The sequence below is a fragment of the Salvelinus sp. IW2-2015 genome, unplaced genomic scaffold, assembly GCF_002910315.2.
Source record: "Salvelinus sp. IW2-2015 unplaced genomic scaffold, ASM291031v2 Un_scaffold285, whole genome shotgun sequence".
In the NCBI taxonomy this organism is placed as follows: Eukaryota; Metazoa; Chordata; class Actinopteri; order Salmoniformes; family Salmonidae; genus Salvelinus; species Salvelinus sp. IW2-2015.
This window is the reverse complement of record NW_019942531.1, coordinates 537,727-554,062: the sequence shown is the minus strand read 5'-3', so window position 1 is coordinate 554,062 and position 16,336 is coordinate 537,727. Positions and strand designations below refer to the sequence as shown.

The following is a 16,336-nucleotide window of genomic DNA, read 5'->3' as shown; positions in this document are numbered from 1 at the left end:
TAGGAAATAAAAAGTATTTTTCAGTTTGAGGTAGGGTTTTTGCAGCCAATTTATGCTTTGGCCACAAAGCCAAAGGACGAGTCAACAAATCAAATCAAATCAAATTTTATTGGTCGCATACACATGGTTAGCAGATGTTATTGTGAGTGTAGCGAAATGCTTATGCTTCTAGATCCAACAGTGCAGCAGTATCTAACAGGTAATATCTAACAATTCCACAACAAAACTTAATATCTAACAAATTCCACAACAAAACCTAATACACACAATCTAGTAAATTAATGGGATAAGAATATATAAATATAAAATTATGGATGAGCAGTGACAGAGAGGCTAAGATGCAATAGATAGTATAGAATAGATAGTGTAGGATACAGTATACAGTATATACATATGAGATAAGTAATGCGAGATATGTAAACATTCTTAAAGTGGCATTATTAAAGTGACTAGTGTTCCATTTATTAAAGTGGCCAATGATATCAAGTCTGTAGGTAGGCAGCCGCCTCTCTGTGCTAGTGATGGCTGTTTAACAATCTGATGGCCTTGAGATAGAAGCTGTTTTTCAATCTTGGTATGAGTTAACATAAGATGAACTTTTAAAAGTGAGATTCTCACTGGACAGTTACTTTAAAACTATGACAGAAAACTTACAAACAATACAACAAAAGCCCCTAACTGACATTTCTATCTCCTAGTAAAAACACACGGACACCAGACACATCGAACAAACAGCAAGCCATGAGAATGCACATCGACATCCCCCGAGCCCAGCTGCTCATCGAAGAGAGAGATACTATGGAGACTATCGGTGAGACAAGTCTGCCAAGCCAGTTTATCCCTTGCATGTTATATTTGATAATCTTTTCTAATAACTCATTGTCTTCCTGCCTGTTTTCTGTCTCTCAGACGACAGGTCGACGGTGCTGCTGACTGATAATGACTTTGGGGAGACGTCCAAACAGAAGTCGTCCACTGTCACGCACACAGTCCACTACCAGTCCCTGTCGCAGGCCACCGGCCCACTGGTGGACGTCTCCGATGCCCGGCCTGGAACCAGTAAGAGCTTTACCCATTTAATCACCTCTATATCCCACCCCTCACCACCTTTACTCTGTRGTCCCCTGGAAGAATAGGGGTAATTCATTGTTGTTTATTTGTTTGTAGTTATGTGAAATAAGAGAATGCTCTCTCTCAAGATTCATATTTTTTGATATAGTTGCATTCAATCRAAGCATCTGCTATAACTTTAAATCATTGTACATATTTATTTATCTCTCAGGTGCCTGTAACTGGACCCCAGTCCTTCAATCAGTGTTTAGACTCTAGTTTTTATAAACAACAGCTCTAACAATAAACCTCCATGTATTCACATACCTTGATCCCAAATCCATTTTAAGCAAACTAGAATTTTCAGCTTATCATAGTTTCAACCCTCAGATGCACTCACAGAGCCCACATCCCAGAGCAGTGTGAGCCAAGCCAGTGGCTGCACAGTGGCTTATGGAGGCTCTGTTGCTGCTGAGCTTCAGTGGAGCTGAACTGATGAAGAGAGGAGAGGCATCTGGCTCCACCTGACAGCTCACCTGATTGGGCTCTTTGAGGCTGGCTGGGCAGCACTGTGGGCCTAAACCTTATCTTCTGACTCAGCCATATCTATCCAGAGTGTTGGGCAAACACTGCCTGGTGCTCCAGTCTCCAGCCCACTGATGGAATTACTCCACTCTGACCTATTACTATTACCACTGCTATTCTTCTCTGGCTTCTCCTGGCCTAATCTAATCATGGCCGTTCTAAAGGSCCATTCTGATTTGGTGCCATTGATGCATAGCACAGTAGGTTAAATGTCTGGGTCAGACCGAATATGATACTATTTTTTCTTTGGGGAATATTATATCTACTGTGAAAGGTTAGGATGATAGTTTCAAAACTATTAATTATTATTGATCAATAGATGTCTCTGTAATTTGATACACAGAAAATTAATACTCAATGTATGCTATTTACTGTCTAGTAGCACTTCAGTGGTACGTATGAAATGGCACCCTATTCCATTGGGACCCTGGTCAAAAGTACTGCACTACATAGGAGATAGGGTGCCAATTCCGACACTGCCTAAGCCTCTCATCAGTAATGACCTTGGCCCTTTCACCCCCAGACCCCACAGCACGCCGCACTGCCAAAGCAGGCCCTGCAGCCAGCAGGAACCGATACGCCAGCCAGTGGACCCTGAACCCCCCCCAACCACCCACCTCCTCCCACACCCTGAGCACAGACTGGAGACTGCCCACACCGCGCGCCGCCGGCTCTGTGGACAAGGAGAGCGATAGCTACAGCGTCAGCCCATCGCAGGACACAGGTACTGGACTGACCCTATGTCTCACATACAACATTAGTCTGCAGCAAAGGGGAGACCACTACTACTGTCGGGAAGGGTCAGAGTGCTCACGGTATGTTTTAAGATATTTCCTATATATTTAGGAAATTTCAGCTATATGCATGTACTATAATGGATGTTGCTTCTTTGTCTCTGTGTGTGTGTGTGTGTGTGTGTGTGTGTGTGTGTGGTGTAGTGTGTGTGTGTGTGTGTGTGTGTGTGTTGTGTGTGTGTGTGTGTGTGTGTGTGTGTGTGTGTGTGTGTGTGTGTGTGTGTGACTACGCAGACCGTGCGCGGAGCAGCATGGTGTCGACAGAGAGCGCGTCGTCCACGTACGAGGAGCTGGCCCGGGCCTATGAGCACGCCAAGATGGAGGAGCACCTGCGGCACGCCAAGTTCACCATCACAGAATGCTTCATCTCCGACACCTCCTCAGAGCAAATGACTGCCGGCACCAATGACTACACAGACAGCCTGACGTCCAGCACGCCGTCCGAGTCAGGCATCTGCAGGTTCACCGCCTCCCCGCCCAAGCCTCAGGACGTCAGCCGGGTTATGAACATGGCAGCACCCAAGGCCCACAGACCGGGTATACAGAACACACGCACAGTACAGTTCAAACCTCACTGAAACTTCATTATTTTCCTCATTACTCTAGATCAGTGTTTTCCACCTCCGGTCCTCCAGTACCCCCAACAGTACATATTTTTGTTGTGGCCCTGGACAAGCATACCTGATTCTACTCATCAAGCCCTTGACAAGTTGAATTAAGTGTTCTGCCCCAATTAGACCTTGTGCCACTGCATTACTACTATAACTTCCACAGCTCTCTAGGCCTGTTCAAAGTTCAAAGTTTCATAGCTTTCATTTAACACAGCATATTACAAAACGCCTATTGCAAAATAATGATCATGGTCATAAGGTACACTTCCTCAGATAACACCTCTGGAATGCTTGATGAAGTACAAACTAGAGGTCGACCGATTAATCAGAATGGCCGATTAATTAGGGCMGATTTCAAGTTTTCATAACAATAGGAAATCGGTATTTGGCCGATTTATTTTAAAAATATATACAGTGGGGAGAACAAGTATTTGATACACTGCCGATTTTGCAGGTTTTCCTACTTACAAAGCATGTAGAGGTCTGTTATTTTTTATCATAGGTACACTTCAACTGTGAGAGACGGAATCTAAAACAAAAATCCAGAAAATCACATTGTATGATTTTTAAGTAATTAATTTGCATTTTATTGCATGACATAAGTATTGTGATAATTCAGAAAGCAGAACTTAATATTTGGTACAGAAACCTTTGTTTGCAATTACAGAGATCATACGTTTCCTGTAGTTCTTGACCAGGTTGAGCCGCAGCTGCCACCGAGGGTAGATGTCCACCCGGACTCCCCTATAGGTTCAGGTTTGCGGCGGGAGTCCGCACCTTTGGGGGGGGGGGGGGGGGGGGGGGTACTGTCACGCCCTTGACCTTAGAGAGCCGTTTTATTTCTCTAGTTGGTTAGGTCAGGGTGTGATTTGGGGTGAGGCATTCTATGTTGTTTGTTTCTATGTTTTGGCCGGGTACTGGTTCTCAATCAGACCCAGCTGTCTATCGTTGTCTCTGATTTGGGAATCATACTTAGGCAGCCTTTTTTCCTTTTGGTAGTTGTGGTAGTTGTCTTCGTTTAGTGCATGTATAGCCTTACGGAGCTTCACGTTCATTTTTGTTGTATTATTGTTTTGTTGGCGACATTTGCAAATAAAGAAAAATGTACGCTCCCGACGCTGCAACTTGGTCCATTCCATACGACGATCGTGATATCTAGCATGTCCTGCGTTGCTGTAACGTCCTGACCAGAGTTCTTATGTGTTTTGCTTGTTTAGTGTTGGTCAGGACGTGAGCTGGGTGGGAATTCTATGTTGTGTGTCTAGTTTGTCTGTTTCTGTGTCCAAGCCTAATATGGTTCTCAATCAGAGAGCAGCTGTCAATCGTTGTCCCTGATTGAGAATCATATATAGGAGGCTTGTTTTTGTGTTGGGATTTTGTGGTGATTGTTTCCTGTCTCTGTGTTTGTGTTCTGCACCAGATAGGTCTGTCTCGGTTTTCACATTTGTTATTTTGATATTTTGTATAGTGTTCACGTATTCGTCTCTTTGTTTTTAAATATGTTGAACACTAGCCGCGCGTGCATTTTGGTCCTCTCCTTCACCAATGGAAGAAAACCGTGACAGTTGCATATAATCGATGCAGTGCGCATCTCGTGAAACAGGACTGTCGTTGCTCCAACGTGTACCTAACCACAAACATCAATGCCTTTCTTAAAATCAAATACACAAGTATATATTTTTAAACCTGCATATTTAGTTAATATTGCCTGCCTACATGGAATTTGTGTCACTTCTCTTGCAACAGAGTCAGGGTATATGCAGCAGTTTGGGGCCTGCGCTCGTTGCGAACTGTGTGAAGACTATTTCTTCCTAACAAAGACAGCCACTTCGCCAAACGGGGATGATTTAACAAAAGAGCATTGCGAAAAAAGCACCAATCGTTGCACGACTGTACCTAACCACAAACATCAATCGCCTTTCATAAAATCAATACACAGAAGTATATATTTTTTAAACCTGCATATTTAGCTAAAGAAATCCAGGTTAGCAGGCAATATTAACCAGGTGAAATTGTGTCACTTCTCTTGCGTTCACTGCACGCAGAATCAGGGTATATGCAACAGTTTGGGCCGCCTGGCTCGTGGCGCTATTTTGCCAGAATTTTACGTAATTATGACATAACATTGAAGGTTGTGGCAATGTAACAGGAATATTTAGACTTATGGATGCCACCCGTTAGATAAAATACGGAACGGTTCCGTATTTCACTGAAAAAATAAACGTTTTGTTTTCGAGATGATAGTTTCCGGATTCGACCATATTAATAACCTAATGCTCGTATTTCTGTGTGTTATTATGTTATAATTAAGTCTATGATTTGATAGAGCAGTCTGACTGAGCGACGGTAGGCAGCAGCAGGCTCTTAAGCATTCATTCAAACAGCACTTTCGTGCGTTTTGCCAGCAGCTCTTCGCAATGCTTGAAGCATTGCGCTGTTTATGACTTCAAGCCTATCAACTCCCGAGATTAGGCTGGTGTAACCGATGTGAAATGGCTCTAGTTAGCGGGGTGCGCGCTAATAGCGTTTCAAACGTCACTCGCTCTGAGACTTGGAGTAGTTGTTTCCCTTGCTCTGCATGGGTAACGCTGCTTCGATGGTGGCTGTTGTCGATGTGTTCCTGGTTCGAGCCCAGGTAAGAGCGAGGAGAGGGACGGAAGATATACTGTTACACTGGCAATACTAAAGTGCCTATAAGAACATCCAATAGTCAAAGGTATATGAAATACAAATCGTATAGAGAGAAATAGTCCTATAATTCCTATAATAACTACAACTAAAATCTTCTTACCTGGGAATATTGAAGACTCATGTTAAAGGAACCCACAGCTTTCATATGTTCTCATGTTCTGAGCAAGAACTTAAACGTTAGCTTTCTTACATGGCACAATATTGCACTTTTACTTTCTTCTCCAACACTTTGTTTTTGCATTATTTAAACCAAATTGAACATTTTTCATTATTATTTGAAGGCTAAATTGATTTTATTGATGTATTATATTAAGTTAAAATAAGTGTTCATTCAGTATTGTTGTAATTGTCATTATTACAAATACATTTTTAAAATCTGCCGATTAATCGGTATCGGCTCTTTTTGGTCCTCCAATAATCGGTATCGGTATCAGCGTTGAAAAATCATAATCGGTCGACCTCTAGTACAAACACCATTAAAACCCCAGTAATACCCCTCTCACAGTGCTCTATATATCTTCAGTGCTCTGCAGCAATGTCTGCACATGGAGGATCTGTCTGTCCATCTGTCTGTCTGTCCGTCTGTCCGTCTGTCTGACACTGTCCTSCCCCAGGTTGGCCTCATATGACCTGCTGCTACTCAACTCCTATTCCTATTGGTTCCACTGTCTGGCGCAGCTTGTGGACAGACCAAACAGAATGGGTTGAAATACATAGACATGAGGAAATGCACATTTWWKAAAAAKWWWTTGTAAAAAATACACACACACAGACAGATTGTATATAGTACYTTTAGCAAGTCCTGGCCTGCCATGTTGTCAGCCTGGGCTGGGTGCATGAAGACTAGCTTGGTGTGGATGTTGTCTGAAGGCAGGACCTAGGTTGGGCTGYGTTAGACAAGGTAGACAGGTTTTGTCTATCTGAGCTGGGTCTTGAGTTTCCATTCCTCATTATGTTTTCATGGTGCACYCACGAGCCAGCTGCCCACAGTCATCAGCCAGCGGGAGGCTTAAACCGTCAGCTGAGGGCAAGTAGAGGCTATCTGTCAAGCCAATCTAAAGCTATTGTCTGTCAATACAAAACAGCACTTTACTGCCACAATGGAGATGTTCAGCGCGATATCAGTCTTTCAGACACAGAGCCTGTTGTAGCGTCGTGCTAACCCTGGTGTCACTTTCATCCAGCGGGAGCTGGGGCGACACCAGCGACACGTAGACACGCTTTACAGGTTTCTACAATAAGTCCCTGTTGAAGACCGTTGTTGCCAGTCTGGTATAGCATCAGCCAGCTCTGTTGTGGCACACACTGTGGAATTCACCCATGTTAGTTTGAACACAGTTCATTTTTATGGTGTTTTTGCCCAATGAGTGTCACAGAGTAGCATCAGAATCCTCAAGAAAAAAAGGCTATATTTTCAATATGAAACATACATGTCGATGCTGGCATACACAAGTGATGGCATACAATAGTGATGGCATGCAAAAGTGATGGCATACAAAAGTGATGGCATACAATAGTGATGGCATACAAAAGTGATGGCATACAAAAGTGATGGCATACAAAAGTGATGGCATACAATAGTGATGGCATACAATAGTGATGGCATACAAAAGTGATGGCATACAAAAGTGATGGCATACAATAGTGATGGCATACAAAAGTGATGGCATACAATAGTGATGGCATACAAAAGTGATGGCATACAATAGTGATGGCATACGCAATAGTGGATGGCATAACAAAAGTGATGGCAATAGCAATAGTGAGTGGCATATCAAAGTGGATGGCATACAAAGTGATGGCATACAGATAGGTGGATGGCATACAAAAGTGATGGCATACAATAGTGATACGGCATAGCAACAAGTGATTGGCATACAATAGTGGATGGATACAAAAGTGATGGCAACAATAGTGATGGCATACAAAGTGATGGGCATACAATAGTGATGGGCCTACAAAAGTGATGGCATACAATAGTGATGGCATACAAAAGTGCTTTGATGGATATCTGTCTGTCTGTCTGACAGTGGCCCCACTGCCCCCCCCCCCCCTTCTGTAGTAATGTACCTTTTGGCCCTGATGTTCGTCACACCAGTGACACGGAGGAAGGGACAGGCGCGCTGCTCTCCCGTTACTCTGACACGTTTCAATCACAATCACACACACCTGATACTGATACACTGGGTCAACCTGGGGTCATGACTTTGACATTAAGTGCGTCCACTACGTGTGGGATTTGGCAAGCTCATTTCTTCATGTGAGTGTGTGACCATAGTCATTGGCGCAAGCTGGATGGAAACATTGGGCAATGATCCGTGTGACATCTCATAAACAGTCTGTCCTGTACAATTACTGTAGGAAGCCAATTATAGAGGAAGGTTTTCAGCTCATAAACATTTACTGCAACACTGTTTATTGTGTCATGGGCCTTTAAACAAGCGACAGTGTCAATGTATATTTGTGTGTTTGTGTGTGGGGGTGTGTGCATGTGTGTTCGCGCGATGTGTCTGTCTGTTTACTAATGTGTGGGTAGTTGTGGAAGCTCATTGGAAGGCCAGATTACAGAAAATGAGAACAACTCCTTCCCCAGCAGCACAGATTAACTTGGTCACACAGAATGTTAAAACAGTCATATAGAGTGCCTTTGGAAAGTATTCAGACCCTTTGACTTTTTCCACATTTTGTTAGGTTACAGCCTTATTCTAAAATTAATTAAATTGTTATTTTTCCTCATCAATCTACACATATTACCCCATAATGACAAAGCAAAAAATGTTTTTTTGCTCATTTATATATATATGAAAAAGATTGGCACACCTGTATTTGGGGAGTTTCTCGCATTCTTCTCTGCATATCCTCTCAAGCTCTGTCAGGTTGGATGGGGAGCATCGCTGCACAGCTATTTTCAGGTATCTCCAGAGATGTTTGATSGGGTTCAAGTCCGGGCCCTGGCTGGGCTACTCGAGGACATTCAGAAACTTGTCCCGAACCCATTCCTGRGTTGTCTTGGCTGTGTGCTTAGGGTTGTTGTCCTGTTGGAAGATGAACCCTCGCCCCAGTCTGAGGTCCTGAGCGCTCTGGAGCAGGTTTTCATCAAGGATCTCTCTGTACTTAGTCTCCTAGTCCCTGACGCTGAAAAACATCCCCACAGCATGATTCTGCCACCACCATGCTCCACCGTAGGGATGGTGCCAGGTTTCCTCCAGACATGACGCTTGGCATTCAGGCCAAAGAGGGCAACCTTGGTTTCATCAGAACAGAGAATCTTGTCTCTCATGGTCTGAAAGTCTTACGGTGCCTTTTGGCAAACTCCAAGTGGGCTGTCATGTGCCTTTTACTGAGGAGTTGCTTGCTTCTGGCCACTCTATCATAAAGGCCTGATTGGTGGAGTGCTGCAGAGATGGTTGTCCTTCTGGAAGGTTCTCCCGTCTCCACAGAGTTACTGTAGAGCTCGGTGTCTTGGTCACCTCCCTGACCAATGCCCTTCTCCCCCGATTGTTCTGTTTGGCCAGGCAGCTAGCTCTAGGAAGAGTCTTGGTGGTTCTTCACTTCTTCCATTTAAGAAGGATGGAGGCCACTGATTTCTTGGGGACCTTACATGCTGCAGAAATGTTTTGGTACCCTTCCCCATAAATGTTTTGGTACCCTTCCCCAGATCTTTGCCTCGACACAATCCTGTCTCGGAGCTCTACGGACATTTCCTTCGACCTAATGGCTTGGTTTTTGCTCTGACATGCACTGGCAACTGTTGAACCTTATACAGTGGTAGAAAAAGTATTTGAACCTTTTGGAATTACCTGGTCTTCTGTATAAATTGGTCATAAGATTTTATCTGATCTTCATCTAAGTCACAACAATAGACAAACACAGTCTGCTTAAACTAATAACACACAAACAATTGTACGTTTTCATGTCTTTATTGAACACACGTGTAAACATTCACATTGCATGGTGGAAAAAGTATGTGAACCCTTGGTTTTAATAACTGGTTGGCCCTACTTTGGCAGCAATAACCTCAACCAAACGTTTTCTGTCGTTTRGGATCAGACATTGCAGAAGGAATTTTGGACCATTCCTCTTTACAAAATTGTTTCAGTTCAGCAATATTCTTGAGATGTCTTGTGTGAACCGCTCTCTTGAGGTCATGCCACAGCATCTCAATTGGGTTGAGGTCAGGACTTTGACTGGGCCACTCCAGAAGGCGTATTTTCTTCTGTTTAAGCCATTCTGTTGTTGATTTACTTCTGTGTTTTGGGTCATTGTCCTGTTCACCGTACTTTACAGTTGGGATGAGGTTTTGATGTTGGTGTGCTGTCCCTTTTTTTCTCCACACATAGTGCTGTGTGTTCCTTCCAAACAACTCAACTTTAATTTCATCTGTACACAGAATATTTTGGAACATCCAGGTGCTCTTTTGCGAACTTCTGATGTGCAGCAAAGTTTTTTTGGACAGCAGTGGCTTCTTCCGTGGTGTCCTCCCATGAACACCAWTCTTGTTTAGTGTTTTACGTATCGTAGACTTGTCAACAGAGATGTTAGCATGTTCCAGAGATTTCTTTAAGTCTTTAGCTGACACTCTAAGATTCTTCTTAACCTCATTGAGCATTATGCGCTGTGCTCTTGCAGTRATCTTTGCAGGACGGCCACTCCTAGGGAGTAGCAACAGTGCTGAATTTTCTCCATTTATAGACAATTTGTCTTAGCGTGGACTGATGAACATCGTGGCTTTTAGAATTACTTTTGTAACCCTTTCCAGCTTTATGTAAGTCAACAATTCTTAATCTTGGGTCTTCTGAGATCTCTTTTGTTTGAGGCATGGTTCACATCGGGCAATGCTTCTTGTGAATAGCAAAACTCAAATTTGTTTTTTTATAGGGCAGCTCTAACCAACATCTCCAATCTCGTCTCAATGATTGTACTCCAGGTTAGCTGACACCTGACTCCAATTAGCTTTTGGAGAAGTCATTAGCCTAGGGGTTCACATACTTTTTCCAAACTACACTGTAAATGTTTAAATGATGTATTCAATATAGACAAGAAAAATACTATAATTTGTGTGTCATTAGTTTAAACAGACTGTGTATGTCTGTTGTTGTGACTTAGAGGAAGATCAGATCTAATTTTATGTAAAACTTARGCAGAAATCCAGGTAATTCCAAAGGGTTCACATWCTTTTTCTTTCRACTGTATTTACAGGTGTGTGCCTTTACAAATCATGTCCAATCAGTTGAATTTACCACAGGTGGACTCCAATGAAGTTGTAGAAACATCTCAAGAATGATCAATGGAAACAGGATTCACCTGAGCTCAATTTCGAGTCTCATAGCAAAGGGTCTGAATACTTATGTAAATAAGTACAAATTAAAAAATATATAAGAAAAAATTCTAATAACCTGTTTACTCTTTGTCATTATGGGATATTGTGTGTAGATTGCTGAGGATTCTTTTTTTTAATCCATTTGAAAATAAGGCTGAAACGTAGCAAAATGTGGAAAAAGTCAGAGTCTGAACACTTTCTGAATGCACTGTACATCAAACCCCCCAGCTAGAGACTTATTGSATGGCTGGCAATCATTATTGTGTAGCTGATACAAGTTGTGCCATTACCCACYTACTGCAACTTACAGCCTGATGGATTTCAGCTAAGTAAATTCCTAATGAGCTCCCAAAGAAAAGCTTAAATCTATATTTAATTCAATTAAAGCTGGTCACCATTTATCATCTTTACTTGTTTTAATAAAGCCTGTAATATAAACAGTAAATTATGCATGCTKCCCATGAACTCTGGAATTCAGTCACTAAGGTCACATGTAGGATACAATCTACATAGACGAGCCGGTCCTCCTCTGTGTGACGAGGTGGTGATGGTGGTGGTGGGGGATAGTGATTTGGCATTGAAAAGGCCAGTCACTGAAGCCTGCTGATCTCTCTGACCTCAGAAAGATTAATATTGAAGACATCCATTAGAACAGTAATGGAACAGTACACGTCTCCCCACCACTCCTAATCAAGTGTAAAATATTTAGTACGACTACTGGACACGTCTTTGTGATGAGCTAATTTCCTAAAATTAATACGTKGTTTATTCAGTGGACGAGATACATTTACAGCAGACGTGATTGTATCATCATCCARTCAACCATGTCCAGTGATTCACTCACTGTTTGCATGGGGGAATACTGTGTAGAAAAGCCCAAGTCTTTTAAWGTGCTGCAGTATCATTAACTAAATGTAGACTTGGGTTACATCACAGGCTTGGTTTATTCTGGCTCCTGGACAGCAAAGATTCTGTCTCCAAATGAGATTTGAACCACCTTTCTGCTTCAGTTAACCCCAGGTACAGATGAGCAGAGTTTGAGAGTGGGCAGTGCAGGGCTGTTTGACATAATAGTCCTGAAGAAATTGAAAAGTGATTTGAATATGAATCTGACAGGTTAATGCAGCAATATCAAAGGATAATAAATCCCGTCATCAAGCCATGAAAAATCATATCGTCCTGAAACCCTTATAGAATCTGTATCCTCCCGACCCAATACGAAAGATTACATTACATTATCCAAACTCAAATCGTATTTCCTCAACTCATTTGATTTCCTATCAAATGCCATATATCCTGACAGTAAGTAGATACCTTATGAAACGCATATGGAATAGAAAATAACTAATAGAAAGTAACCAAGTAATGCTGACATTGAGAACTGTCCTCCCAGCTCAGTATGTAGTGAGTGCACCCCTCTAACATTCCTGACTGGGTACCCCTCTAACATTCCTGACTCGTACCCCTTTAACATTCCTGACTGGGTACCCTTCTAACATTCCTGACTGGGTACCCTTCTAACATTCCTGACTGGTACCCATTTAACCTTCCTGACTGGGTACCCTTCTAACATTCCTGACTGGGTACCCTTCTAACATTCCTGACTGGTACCCCTTTAACCTTCCTGACTGGGTACCCCTTCTTAACAATTTCCCGGAATCTGGTACCCTTTAACCTTCCTGACTTGGTACCCCTTTAACCTTCCTGACTGGGTACCCTTTCTAACATTCCTGACGGGTACCCTTTAACCTTCCTGACTGGTAACCCTTTTAACCTTCCTGACTGGGTACCCTTCTAACATTCCTGACTGGGTACCCCTCTAACCTTCCTGACTGGTACCCCTTAACCTTCCTGACTGGGTATCCCTCTTAACCTTCCTGACTGGGTACCTCTAACATTCCTGACTGGTACCCCTTTAACCTTCCTGACTGGGTACCCTTCTAACATTCCTGACTGGTACCCCTTTAACCTTCCTGACTGGGTACCCTTCTAACATTCCTGACTGGGTACCCCTCTAACCTTCCTGACTGGGTACCCCTCTAACCTTCCTGACTGGGTACCCCTCTAACTTCCTGACTGGGTACCCTCTACATTCCTGACTGGGCATCCTTTAACCTCCTGACTGGGTACTCCCTCTAACATTCCTGACTGGTACCCCTTTAACCTTCCTGACTGGGTACCCTTCTAACATTCCTGACTGGGTACCCCTCTAACCTTCCTGACTGGGTACCCTCTAACCTTCCTGACTGGGTACCCTCTAACCTTCCTGACTGGGTACCCCTCTAACATTCCTGACTGGGCATCCCTTTAACCTTCCTGACTGGGTACCCCTCTAACATTCCTGACTGGTACCCCTTTAACCTTCCTGACTGGGTACCCCTCTAACCTTCCTGACTGGGTAACCCTCTACCTTCCTGACTGGTACCCCTTTAACCTTCCTGACTGGGTACCCTCTAACCTTCCTGACTGGGTACCCTCTAACCTTCCTGACTGTACCCCTCTAACCTTCCTGACTGGGTACCCTCTAATATTCCTGACTGGGTACCCCTCTAACCTTTCCTGACCTGGGGTACCCTCTAACCTTCCTGACGGGTACCCCTCTAACCTTCCTGACTGGGTACCCCTCCAACTTTCCTGACTGGCTACCCCTTTAAACTTTTTGACTGGGTACTCCTCTAACCTTCCTGACTGGGTACCCCTCTAACCTTTCTGACTGGGCACCCCTCTAACCGCCTCTCTGGTCTCATCCCTCAGGAGGAGAGCTGGTGCACCTGCCCCCGTACCTACGAATGGACTTCCTGTTAAACCGTGGCTCTACGTCGGGAGGCCGGGGGTCCAATGGTGGTAACGGAGGAAGAGAAGGAGGAGGAGGGGAGACAGGGGCGTTGGGTCAGGCGTGTTTGGAGCCCCAGAAGAGCCGCACKCTGAAACGGCCCCCGCTCCTGGAACCCACACCCATGGAGGTGCCCACGTCCAGGGAGGTGCAGCAGTGGCAGCCAGGGACTGCCTCCACCCTGCCCCAGCGTGAGCCCACTGGCCGTGAGGCCACCGGAGACCTGGCCCAGGCCCAGGCTGCCAAGCTCAGCAGCTCACAGGAGTCCCTGCTAGACTCCAGAGGACACCTAAAACAGAGCAACAACCCCTACGCAAAGTCCTACACGCTGGTATAACACAAGGAGTTACGTTACACACTCCAGGACTTAGACTGTAAACTGTACTGCAGCTCTACACAGAGATCTGGCACGGAACAATGATGATGATGGACACTTTTCAACAACAACTAATATATATTTCTGACTCCAAGTGGATGCGTTACTTTGATTCTTTCTGTATTTCTTTCTCTTGCTTTCTTTCGTTCTTCTCTCTTCTCTATTCCTTTCTTTTGTTCTTGCTCCCTTCTTTCTTCTTCTTGCTCTCTGATTTCTCAGTTTTATTTTCTATTTGAGTATTCTTTTATTCTAAACTCCATATGAAAATTGCCAAAATAATGTATTTCAATTTGACAGAGAAAAATACTATTGAATTTATATCAATGATAATTATAGTCATTATTATTATTATATATAAAAATAAAAATAAATCTAAAAACAAGAAGAAGAAGAGGAGGAGGACTCTGGAGCACTCTGCAGGAGGATATTGCTTTCTTCATTTATTTATTTTGTTTGTCGCAGTGTGATCAAATCGATGATTGGATAGCTGGTGGTTTTTCAATAATGAGAGGAGCCAAGGAAAATAACTGCATTAAAGCTGAACCTGTCTGTCCATGCCTTCGACTCAATCTACTCAGATAGATTGTTACTACATTCTTCAACCTTTCCAATGACTGCATGGGGACTGATCTATGACAATTACAGGAATGGCTGGAAAATCCAAAAGAGAATTTTGTCACACTATGAAAATTATACAATGTGAATATATATAAAAGAGATCACTTTTATTTGTGGATATTACAGGGAAAATGATTTGGTTAATAAAGTCCTTAGTCATGTTTGCACACGTGGGTTTGATTTGAGATTTGGACAATACTGCTTATTCTCTTTCTTCCTCCATCTCTACCCTCTCAGCCACCACAGAGCCCAGCACACCGATCACTCCATAGCCTGTGTGTTGTGTAACACAAGCACCCTTCACTATGTAGACACTGCAATAATTGATTTGGGTGTATACATGATAAATGACTCTGAACAGGTCACCTGGATCGGATGTCTCACATTATATTAGCTAGTAGAGGGCAGGCAGGGTATAGACATCACTGCTCTCTATCAGACCTCAGGGGTATCTGACTCCATTGACCCGCTCCCCCTTAGTGCAGAGGGCTCTCTGGTTAAATAGGTATGATTTATCCACACTAGTGACGACTTATTGGTATGTGGAAAACTGTGGCAATCCAATACATGCATCACCTGAAAGCCCAGATCTAATGTTAACGCTGCAGTGAACGGTATTGACTAGACATATCTGTCAGCATTGTGACCTTATTTCAGGGAGATAACAAACTAGTGAAAGATGAGACTTCCTGTGTCTTAGTTCATGTTTTGGGGTCATTTAAGTCTGTTAGCACTGGTTGTATCTAACTGAGTGTTGGGCTCTTTTGATTTGACTTCTCTACATAGCTCTCACTGGGTTTGATCTGACTTCTCTACATGGCTCTCACTGGGTTTGATCTGACTTCTCTACATGGCTCTCACTGGGTTTGATCTGACTTCTCTACATAGCTCTCACTGGGTTTGATCTGACCTCAACATGGTCTCACTGGGTTTGATCTGACTTCTCTACATGGCTCTCACTGGGTTTGATTTGACTTCTCTACATGGTCTCACTGGGTTTGATCTGACTTCTCAACATGGTCTCACTGGGTTTGATCTGACTTCTCTACATGGCTCTCACTGGGTTTGATTTGACTTCTCTACATGGTCTCACTGGGTTTGATCTGACTTCTCTACATAGCTCTCACTGGGTTTGCCTGGAGTTGTCACCCCCAACAGGGGGCGCTGTGTAGTCACTCAACACAGCACCTCTGTGACAATAAATGAGGAGAAATTGGTTTTGCTTTGGAGAGGGCTGTACAGTACTTAAACAGATTTTGACATTCTTATGGGAAGCTTCAAGGGCAGGACAAGAACACGCGGTCGTCTATCCATCCGTTTGGAGCGTCGCTAGACTCTACCACACAGAACCCAATCAATTATTCATCCCCACACCGACACTGGGTCCCAGATCAGGTTCACATTGTCACACACCGATCCCCCTATGCCGGAGTATGGGGCACCACACACACACATAKA

At 43.5% G+C, this 16,336-nt stretch overlaps 1 protein-coding gene across 1 annotated transcript in view; it reads left to right on the top strand.

The window, feature by feature from the left end:
- LOC112068231 (cell adhesion molecule DSCAM-like) overlaps positions 1 to 15,045 on the top strand; it is a gene marked incomplete at its 5' end in the record, with an annotated part of 32,947 nt that extends 17,902 nt beyond the window's left edge. The window contains 5 exons of the mRNA XM_024135325.2: positions 699 to 811; positions 910 to 1,059; positions 2,159 to 2,359; positions 2,664 to 2,966; positions 13,806 to 15,045. Of these exons, the coding sequence (XP_023991093.2) occupies positions 699 to 811; positions 910 to 1,059; positions 2,159 to 2,359; positions 2,664 to 2,966; positions 13,806 to 14,221 (1,183 nt within the window). The remainder of the gene's footprint in view (positions 1 to 698; positions 812 to 909; positions 1,060 to 2,158; positions 2,360 to 2,663; positions 2,967 to 13,805) is intronic.
- Positions 15,046 to 16,336: the final 1,291 nt, after the last annotated feature.